Source organism: Zea mays, chromosome 1, assembly GCF_902167145.1.
Source record: "Zea mays cultivar B73 chromosome 1, Zm-B73-REFERENCE-NAM-5.0, whole genome shotgun sequence".
NCBI lineage: Eukaryota > Viridiplantae > Streptophyta > Magnoliopsida > Poales > Poaceae > Zea > Zea mays.
In genome coordinates, this window is record NC_050096.1 from 39062095 (window position 1) to 39073049 (window position 10955).

General features: G+C 51.6%; 1 protein-coding gene across 1 annotated transcript; it reads right to left on the reverse strand.

Moving 5' to 3' along the window:
- Positions 1-5232: 5232 nt before the first annotated feature.
- Positions 5233-7212, reverse strand: LOC100192073 (uncharacterized). Its single transcript, NM_001279945.2, has 3 exons — positions 6791-7212; positions 6356-6691; positions 5233-6204 (listed from the first exon to the last, which is right to left on the reverse strand). Exons 1-3 carry the CDS (start codon positions 7103-7105, stop codon positions 5665-5667), a joined length of 1191 nt encoding a protein of 396 aa, NP_001266874.2. The 5' UTR covers positions 7106-7212; the 3' UTR covers positions 5233-5664.
- Positions 7213-10955: the final 3743 nt, after the last annotated feature.

A 10955-nucleotide genomic window follows, 5' to 3' on the forward strand; every position in this document is an offset into this window, starting at 1 on the left:
ACAATAATATTATAGAATTATAGAAATTGGAATGAATTAATTTGGACTTCATATGAATTTTCTATGAATTATACAAGTTCTAATATTAAAAATTCATTTTCTAAATGATTTTATAGGTTTTAATCACCGCCAGGACTGCACGACAAAAACAGAGAAAACTAGGGACTCCCATGTGAAAAACCCCGAGACTCAGAGTTAACTACTGTAGACGGTGGGTTGATTTATGGAAACTGTAGGGGCTCTTTTACAAAGGTGAACGGCTGAAGGGGTATCTAGGGTTTTCGGTCGAAGGATTAGATTTGGACGGCCCTGATTAAACCAGCACCGCGAGGAATTAATGTGCGGTCCCAAGCGCTCGGATCCTGATCCGATGGTCCAAACGAATCCAGCATCGATCCGAGCCGGTACGCGCTGTGGTACGTTAGATCCCCATCCAACGGTTTCACGCAACTCTGCCCTTACGTCCAATTTCAACCATCGATGACTAATCCAACCGTTCCCCTTCATCTCCCTCCTCCCGAGCCGAGGCGCGGCGGTGGGACACCAACCGCGGCGACGCCATAGCTGTGGTATGCACCCGAGTACCAAAGTCGAATCGGACAAAAGCCACACAACTCTACGAAGCTGGCGATCTTAACTGGGAACTTACTGGAGATAGGTACGACGCCAGGAAGACCGCCCACGGAACGATGCGGGCACACGACGAAGCCATTACTCCGATGCGAAATTAGTCGAGCGCAGGAGAAGAACATCGCCAGTGAATCCACGAGAATCTTCCCGGAGGCTAGGCGCATCGCCCAGATCCGCTCCCGGTGCATCAGGGATGGCAAATCAAGGCCCCTAGTGACGGCTTCCAACTTCACTGTTCGACCGGTGAAGTCGACCAAGCTCTCAACCTTGCGGGAAGCCTACTGCAACCTGATCCATGGCATGGTGGCGAGGCCGGACCATGCCACACGGCCCTCCGCGGCGGCTCAAAAACAGCGGCGAGGAATTTCCGCAGCAAGGTTGTGGAGGCGACAACGAGCTCCCACCCGGTGTTGATGGTAGAGGAGGAGGGGTTCTCTGCCTCCAGTTTTGGTCGAGCCATAGACAGATGGACGAGGGCGCGATGAATTTATAGTGCCGCGCGGCGACAGCAAGAGCTGGGGGGGCAAATCGCGCAAACCTCGGTCGAGCTGTTTGAGCTGCGCGGATTCCGCGGTTCTGTTCTCAGCGGGGAGTCCGACCTGAGGAGGAAGACGACTGACGAAGCGGACCCACATGTAAGCTCCACACAAGAAAAAGAAAAGGAAAGAACGCAGAGTGGGCTGGCGGTGGAGTGGGGTTTTGGGCCTGACCGTGGGATTCGGCCCAAGGTGAGTTTTCCCCCTTTTTTTCTTTTCTTTATTGTTTCTATTTTCTTATTTTCTTTTTAGATTTCTCAAGTTCAAATTTAAATTCTAGTTTAAATTCAATCTTGTGACCAATTTATCCTTAGATTATATTGTGCCATGACAAGTTATAATTTGGAGATATATTTATATATATTATTTATATTTTTATATCACATAATATTTGTTTGCTTTTCTTTTCTAAATTCTAGAATTCCTTTTAGAATTTAAATTCCACTTTAAGCTTTAATATTTTTCTCGTCATTTTATGTTGTCACAAAATGCACACCAAATAAAACCCCAGCATGATGCATAATTTAGTGGTATACATTCTTATTAATTATTTGTTTTCAAATGAAGTGTTCACATGTGATGATACATGGAGAAATCACATATAAAGGAAAAAATTCTCCTTTTATTTCTTTTACAAAATGGGTATTACACCGAGCTTTCTCCTCAACATCCAGAGACGCTATCAGATTTTCAACTGATATCTCCTATCTCTTATGTTTCAGAGCTGTGGCGAAGTTCCTCCATGTAGAAGGCAACTTTGCAATAATGCACCCAGCCACAAATCGGTCAGGAAGGACTATCTTAAGGTGGTCGAGCTCCTTGGCTATACACTGTATTTCATGAGCTTGCTCTACAATAGAGCGATTATCAACCATCTTATAATCATGAAAGCTCTCCATGATATACAGGTCACTGCCAGCATCTGATGCACCATACTTAGTAGTAAGTGCATCCCACAACTCTTTCCCGTCTGTGTATTGCATATTCGCATCAACCAGACGGTCAACAAGGGCGCTAAGAACGGCTCCCGTGAACATAGTATTGGCATGGTCGTACTCTTTCTCCTGTTCAGGAGTCAGTGGACCCTCAGGTCTGCCTTTACTAACATGGAAGACATTCATAGCAGTAAGCCAGAGCGTGGCCTTGACTTGCCATCTCTTAAAGTGCATACCATTAAACTTTTCTGGCTTCAGCGCGTCGGCAAAAGCAGCCATAGAAAAACTAGGAAATTGTCTACAATAAGGTTTTTGGATTGTTGAACAATTAGACAAATTCCAGTTTAAATTCCGAATATAAATCATGACAAAATCACAAGCACTGAAATAACAAGCCAAATCAGATGATGCGTACTGATTAGACTTACTGATAGATGGCACGCGCCGGAATCAGCAGGATCGACGATGCCGAAGTAGCGAAATCAGCAGGGTCGACGAGGTCAATCAGATCACGAGCAGTCGCGTGAAGACGCTTCCCAAAAACCTTATTCGGCCTCTCCTGGTGCAGGATCTAGAAGGCGAAGGGTTCCGGAGACCTGCTCTCCTAATCGCAGATGCACCTCTACGATCGGGATGAAGAGAACTGGAAGGCGGCTCAGCTGTGAAGAGAGGCGAAAGCGAATTGGGATGATTTGGAGGCTGGCTGCCGGGCTCCTTTTATAGGGCCGAGTCCGCGACCCCCGTGCTTATCCGCCCACGAAAATCTCGCAATCAGTTGAGATTTTATAGCGATCGGTTAGGATAAGCGTAACAGTCAAGAAACCAAAAAATCAAACGGCAAAAGGTAGCCGCGCCCCCGCAAGGGGGGGCCGGATTTCGACGGACCATTCACGCGCATGTCGTGCGCCCGCGCCCTTCGCCCTGCCCCGGCCAGGCGAGCGAGCGCGCGTGTGGCTCTCCACACTCTCTCCTCTCATCCATGACTTGGTGAGTGAGTGTGGCTTCCATATTTAAGCTAGCTCTACTCCACTAGAGCTAGCAATATGGTGCTAATGGTTCCACCTATCCTCTAGTCATCCTTTTGTATGAGCTTTTGAGATTTTCTGGGATTTATTTGAATATCTTAATTGAGCCAAGCCCATAAATCCTAACCTAATGTACACCAGATATACTCTCTTATATCAAATAGACGCCCACAATTTATTAGTGATGCCCACCCTAATTACTGCCCCAGTCTATACGAAATGGACGCCGAACTATCTGTCCGTCACCATCCAAAAAACTTCCGAAATTCAAAGGCCCAATTTTTTCGCTGGGCTCGACTCGCGACCCATACTAGCCCAAGATATTAGGCCTAAAATCGACACTTCCGGCCCAATGCAAACCCATGGCATTGTCCCGTAGTCCCGTCGTCGTCCTCGAATCGATGTTTGAACAGTTGTGTGACAAGAAACTCCCGTGGACCACGAGTCCACGACCACCCCGAAGTATTCTGCGACAGTGCGACGCGGAGCAAGAATACGCGACTAGGCTCACTCTCGCCTCCCTGTCCACGAACGTTGATTCCCGGTAACTGAACGGGTGGCCATTTCCCGTCACGAAAAAGCAAGAGCAACTTTCGGATCGTTCCGATTCTCTTGCAGCCAAGGTACAGGGGGCGTCCGGCGACACGCACTGCCCAAATGGCCATCACGTCAACCATGCGTTCGTTCCACTACTTGCAGCCTTCCACCACGATCGCCTGCACGGCATCTTCACCTGCGTTCATCAGCAGGGACGCGTCGCAATCGAACGAGGACGACGACGAGTAAGCAGGAAGCGCCTAGATGAGTTGGGGGCGTGCAACTGCAACTGCGACGGCTCAGGAGTCCTGTACGAAAGCACCCCGCCTCGCATGCGCATCTGCGTCTGCGTCACTGCGTGCGTTGGGTAGTCGCCCAAAGCAAGGGCAAAATGCCAAAGGCAGGCGGCAGGCTGGAGCTCATTCCAAGCTTGCATTAGTGAACAGGTGGCCTTGGACGGTTGGACACCCCCACCGATCTAGAGCGGCACACCGCACACGCAAGAGCTCGTGTTTCACGGCGAACAGATTCTGAAGCTCCACGCGGCGAAGCAAAGTGGCGGGGAAAATAAAAATTATACGAAACCCATTGTGCGAAACGCACGCTTGATCCCAGTATGCTGTTTCTAACGCCCTGGGGCAACTGCTAGCGCGTCTTGAGTGACGACGTGTGGAATTCCTACAGCCACAGCGTAGCGGTACTGGATCTCTAATGCTGTCGACTCAACATCATCAGTAGAGCCGTCGTCAACTAGAACTAGGGCCATTAAACATCCCTTACCCAAAAGCCGATGAACCTCCGCGCCAGGTGTGCGAGCGTGACGGCAACCTTCCACCGGCGCGCTCCACGGACGAAAAGCATCAGCGTCCCCGAAAAGTAAGGACCCAACAGAAAGAAAGAAAAAAATGGGCCGACGGCCGACCCAACCCTCCCCTGACGTGTCCCGAAACGATAATTGCCGTCCCGATCGAAACGAGCGAGCAGAATCTCCGACGCGATCGCCAAGGCACAAAAAATGCAGCGAGACGCGCAACAGATGTCAGCGGCACAAAAAGGCTCCCGGTAAGGGAAACGTGATCATCTTTCCGTTCCTAGTCTTGTTTTCTTTTTATTATCATGGTTTTGGGGGGTTCCTCGACGCGACGTCGTGGTCAGGTCGTAGCATGGGGTGGGGTGGATGCGTGCCTCGTGTCCGCCATGATTATTAGGCGGCAGCCCGGGGTTGTCTGTCTGTTGACTCCCTGCTGCACGGCTCACCCACCACCACCACCAGCACACCACAGGCCACAGGGAAAGGAGCAAGGACCGACGGACTTTTCAGCGACGAACGAGCCGGCAGGAAACACTGTCATGTTTGTTCTGTGCGTGTGTTCCATCTCATCTGGAAGTTAATGAAAAAACTTTGGAGGACACGGGACGCCACCAAGAAAACATCCGTCCCCCGGGATATTGTATCCAGGGTTGCGCAGCTGACGCAGCGTCGCCGAACGCGTTCTGGACAATCATGGTGGGTCAAATTTATTTATATAAAACATGAAACACGGAACCGGAGGAGCACATCACGATCTTAGTCAGAGAAGGTTGGAAGGATTTGGGCATTTGGCTAGTGAAAGGGGCACTGGACTATATATTACAATTAAATCTCTCGGACGCACGGTAAAGTTTCTTCAAACATCGGAGACGCATGCGCTTTTCTATTTGGAGAATTTACCGGGGGAAGAAAGGCGGGATGATCTGTCCGACCAGATCAGAAACGCACCCCTCAACCCACCCATAAAAAAACGCTAACGAAACAATAGTCCTGCTGTACTACTGTAAAAGGAAGTAGCATGCAATTTTGCTAAGGATCTCACATTTTGTTCGATCTTCGCTTTGACATCTTGTCTGATGATTGCTCTGCCGAAGCGAAGGTGAACCGGGCTCCCATTTGAACTTACGGAGGGGGCCAGAAAACCAAACCAACCAAGAACGGCTAGTCCATCACAGAGCCACCACCACCGATCACGATCGCGGGCGCCGCCTGAGGTTGATGACGACGACGCTGACGTTGTCGGCGCTCTGCCGCGCCAGCGCTAGCTTGGTCAGCAGGATGGCCGCCTCGGCGCACGCCCTGTCCTCGGCGCTCTCGCCGTCGCTCTCGGACCCCGCGCCGTCGCCGCTGGGCCCACCAGCCTCCTCGTCCCCGCTGCTGCTGCTGCCGCCGCTGGCGCTGCTCTGCCTAGGGCTCAGGTTGGAGGTCGGGCTCGACCGCTCCCGGCCACCGCGCGGCGCCCTGTTCCGGAGGCAGGTGCGCACGACCTTGCACGCCACCTCGTTGCTCACCACGTCCCACAGCCCGTCGCTGGCCAGGATCAGGAACTCGTCCTCGCCGTCCTTCCTCTCCACCACCAGCACCTCCGGGTCGGAGATCACGAACGGCTTCAGGTAGCTGTCACCGATGGCTCGGGACATGGCGAGCATGCCGAAGACGCGGGCGCCGTCCCAGAAGATGACGCGCCCTCCCGCTGCGTGGATCCGTTCGAGCTCGTCGGGGCGGTCAGGCTGCAGCGAATCATCATCATTCATGCGAACTTGATTAGAACGACGCAGGCACCAACACACTTCATCTGTCTACGAGACCGAGCGGCCGAGCCCGTGACAGGGGAAAAAACAAACAGAACTCGTTTTTTTGTTTTTTCTTTGTTCGCAGTACCTTGTGGTCAGCTGAGAGAGGGATCGTGGCGCCTCCGCTGGAGAGGACCGCGCGGGAGTCGCCGCAGTTGGCGACGACGAGGTGGCGAGGCCCCACCACGGCCACGACGGCAGTGGAGCCCACGTGGTCGCACTTGGGAAGCTGCATCTCGCAACGGCAGGTGGGCGCCGGGCCGGCGGTCTCCCTGGAGACGACGGCCTCGGCGTCCATCCTCGCGTAGCTCTTCTCCATGACACCCCTCCACCGCGCGGTCTCGTCCGAAACCGACGAGCCTGCGGCAGCTGTCGCCTCCTCGGCCACAATCTGGTGCATCCGCTCCCCGCACGACGTCGCCACCTGCGTGATGCACATGAAGAAGAATTAGCGAACACAGTTCAGTTCAGATGCCAAGAACCGAACAGTTTGAAGAAGAGATAGCGGGCACGGGGCACTTACATGTGAGCAGCCGTGGCCGTCGAACACCCCGAAGAAGTGGTGGCCGTTGATGAACTCCGGACGGGCGGTCACCGCGTCCTCCATGTCTCTCCGCCGCCCGCAGACCGACGTCACGCCGTACCTCGGCGCTCGCCCCCCAACCGCGTCTTCCTCATCCGCCTCCAGCCTCCGCCTCTTGGCGGACGCCTCCTCGGCCACCACCCTGAGCCGCCGAATCTCCATCCTCCGCCGCCGCGCCGCGCGGCTGCCGGCGCACTCCCCCTTCTGGTCCGACCCCGCCGCCGCCGCCGCCGCCTCACAGCAGATCTCGGCCATGAAACAGAGATGCCACCAAGGCTCTCCTGAAACGAAGCACGCGTTGAGCAGCCGAAGGCGAACGCTCAAGGAAGAAATGCCGCGGCTGCTGCTTCCTAGCTTCTCCCGTTTTCCTTTCGCTAGTGGGATTTTGAAGCTTGAGAGCGAGAGGGGTTGCGTTTGCGTTCCAAGTGGTGCCGCGGGGGTATAAAAGGCAGGAGCAGGGATGCCACGCGCCACGCGGCCGCCGGGCCGGCCCCCGTACAGTTGTGTGACAGCGGCGAAGGCGTCCGATACGGCCCACGTGACGCGCGCCCATGGCCGGTACGTGCCCCCGGGACGCGTGTCGACGCCTGGGCGCGTCCACCAGGCGGAAGCGATCTGGGGCGCGCGGCCGCGTGCCACGAGTAAACGACCGGCCCTCCGCGGGCGCTGTGACTCGCTGGCTGGCTCGAGGGTGGGGTGGGCGTGGCACGTTTGTTGTGTGGGGGATGGGGAGGCGGACGGGCCCGGTCTACGTGGTTGACGTATCCTTCCGTGGAGAGATAAGCGTGAGGCCGGCAGGGGAGGCGCGGGCGGTCGACACGTGGAGGCGGAGCGGCAAGGGGTGGTGTACGGGCTACAGCTCGCTTCCCCGGATCTGCCTCTCGTTGTTGGTTTGGCATGTACGTAAATGGATCTCTGCGCCTTGCGCTGTACACACACCGGGTTTTGGTTTTATTTTCAAGGTGTTTTCTAGCTTTAAGTTTTGGCAGCAAGTTATTGCCTAGGTCTCTGTAGTTTGGCAGCTGGATTGCTGTACGCCTGTACCGCGCTACTATCTCTTTATGACTTGGCAATGGAATACACAGTCATGCCTCTCAGGTACACGTTCACGAAAAGGATCACAAGTCGGAACCAAGTGGAGCGCTGCTACTCGGTACTGTATTCTACTGCACGCGAATCATATGTGATTATTATGTGAAATCGCATCGGCCGTGGCTCCACAAAAACAGGTCCTTGTCGGATGACAGTGCCATTGTGCCATCTGTGCTAAACTCCGAACACGTACTTTGAACGTACATTAGCGCCCACAAGAAATAAAAGGCACTTGGTCGTAATCACGACACGGGATACGTGGCAAGCCTAGCTAGATATTTGCTTGGTGTACGGTGTACCGGACGGCTAGATTTTTTCCAAGATAACAATAGAGGCCCTAGTTATTGGGCGGAAATGAAACAGGCGGTACCGCTGGAACTCAGATATTTGTTAGTCGGAAATCGACTGTTTTTCTGGATACAAATATAGATTTTAATATTTTTCAAATACGAATACAAAATGGACAGCACTGATTCAAACTCGCATTTTGGTAACTACGCCATTTCGTTTGAGGAGTATATATCTTTTTTTTATCCATAGTTTTTAAAGCAAAAGTTGTTCTGCATGTAGTTATTGAAGTATGAATATGTGTATGCTGACAAAGAAAGCGCATAAAAGTAATATATGCATTAAAATATAAATAATTACAGTTAATATAAAAGTAAAAATAAAATCTAAATTTATATCTATATAGAAATATATAGTTATACCGAATACATTCCATCTAAAAGAATAGCGAGAATTGTGACTATTTCAATCAGTTTTTACCTTTTTATAATATCCTTATTTTGTACGTGCCTCGGATTTATTAACACCTATAATTATACAAGCTTAGGGATGGTCGGATGGAGCCAAAAAAAAAATTAGGAGAGACTAAATTATATATGAAAGTTTTTATGTTTTTTAGAAGGGTTTTAGTGGGGCTCTATGAGTTTAGGAACGGTAGGGGGGGGGGCTGGAGCCCCACCCCGCCTATGGCTAAATCCGTCTCTCAGCTAAATAATGTGTGTCCAATGACAGCACAAAATTTTGTATCAAGACGTATTGATCGTTGAGTACTTAGAAAATATTAATTAGTAATAAATCAAAAGGGCAAATAAAGGCAAGGCCTCTCAGCCTGGTGGCGGGCGGCCTGTTGGCCCAGCCATCATTCGGCAAGGGCCCCGGCCGGCGTGTGCTAAGTTGTTGGGGGTCAAATGCTGATCAGATTGGTGTAATATTAGTTGATTGACGGAATGAGCATGAGTTTGGAAACAAGATAAGCCAAATTCAGAAAGGAAAAACTTAGACTGTATAACTAAATGTTCTAGTCATATGACACTATGAGATTGCTCACCCTAGAAAAAAGATATGGATCCATTCGAGTTTTCAAAGTTGAGTTCCCTTAGTAGATGCGGATGCTTATAGGGCCACCGACATGATACTTACTGTAGGTCGGACCTAGGATGTTTCTATGAACAACTGATCATTTACATGGTCTTGGCTTCAGTATATGGTGTAGGTAATCCAGACAACTCCCTGTCATGTTTCTTTGCACTTGGTTGTGCGCGTGGCATACGTTGTTTTAGACCAATGATCATCTAAAAAACAATTTAGGTAAGTTTATTAATCTTAGTTTAAAAAGTTATAAATAGAGTCGGATCAATCCTACTCGATTTTTATTTTAAAGAGATTTTAGTGGGCTCTATGAGTTTAGGTGCGATAGGAGGGCTGGAGCCCCACCCACCTGTGGGTAGATCTGTTCTCAGCTAAATAATGTGTGTCCAATAAAAGCACAAAATTTTGTATCAATACGTATTTATCGTTGAGTGCTGAGAAAATACTAGTAATCAGTAATAGATCCGTCTCTCTGATTGTAGGTCGTAGCATTGTGAACCGAATCCCGCACAGTCCTCTGAACCGAACCGTCAGAGAGAGTAGGGTCGCGCCTGGCAGGTTCGATGGCTGGGCGCGCCGTGCTGTCGTGCAAATGGGCCTGGAGCCGCTTTACAAGTTGCAACGCCAGCCAGCCATCTGGCCCATTCCATCGGCGAGATATTTTCGTCGTGTGCGATTGGTCGCGATGCAGGTTTTTTTTTGTCCTATTTTACACACGATTGGTCCTGTCTCTGTCCCTATGGTAAGGTATGAGGGTTAATAAATCGGTGGCGTATCACTCGCGTCGCCAACTTTTCTGCGAGAAGAAGAAGATCTGTAGGATCGGTTTCATTTCCTTCATACAAGGAAAGTAAAAACACTTTGACAACGATGTGTCAAGATTCATTTGGCCGTAGAGCAGACATTTTTGCTGTTGTGATCGCCACGACCACGAGCCTCTCAGTATTTCGCCTATGAAACCTGGCTCTCCCACTCTCTATCTCATAGCACAAATAAAGCAAATATATCTTCCGATGCGTCTATAAAATCAGACGGGACGGGCAATCACAGTAGAGTAGTCTCTCCCTTTTTTTTCTTTCTTTTTCATCTTTCGGGGTGGTGCAAGGCGCCAAGCAAAGTAGAAACGTTCACGACGCAACTCGTTCCGTCTGTCATCGTCCGCGCGCGCACGACTGACAGCCGGCACGCAGGGCTGTCTGTCTGTGTCTGGCCTCTGGCTCCGCTCGCTTGCGTTGGGACCACGATACCCGCGGCCGGCTTGCGGGTGCCCGACGCGCGGCCGCTCGCCACGTAAAGCCGGCACGACGGCGACACCACGCAAAACGCAGTAACGCACCGCGTCCCCGCCCCAATCGCGCATCTCGGGATCCGCGCGGCCATCACCGAGGAGTTGTCGCGGGCGCGGGCCGGGCGACGTGTTCGGCGGCCTGGGACGGGACATCGCTGTCACAGAGATCGCGCTGCCGGGGGTCCTCGGATTCGCGCGCAAGATTTTTTTTTTCTTTCCTTGGGCACTTTCTCTCTCGCGCGAAACTGGAGAACTGCTTTCCTGATGAGCCTCGGCGTCGATTTTTCTGCCAGTTCGCTTTCCCGGATGCGGTCGGGGATGACAGTGGGGGCGTGGCGGGTAACCGCA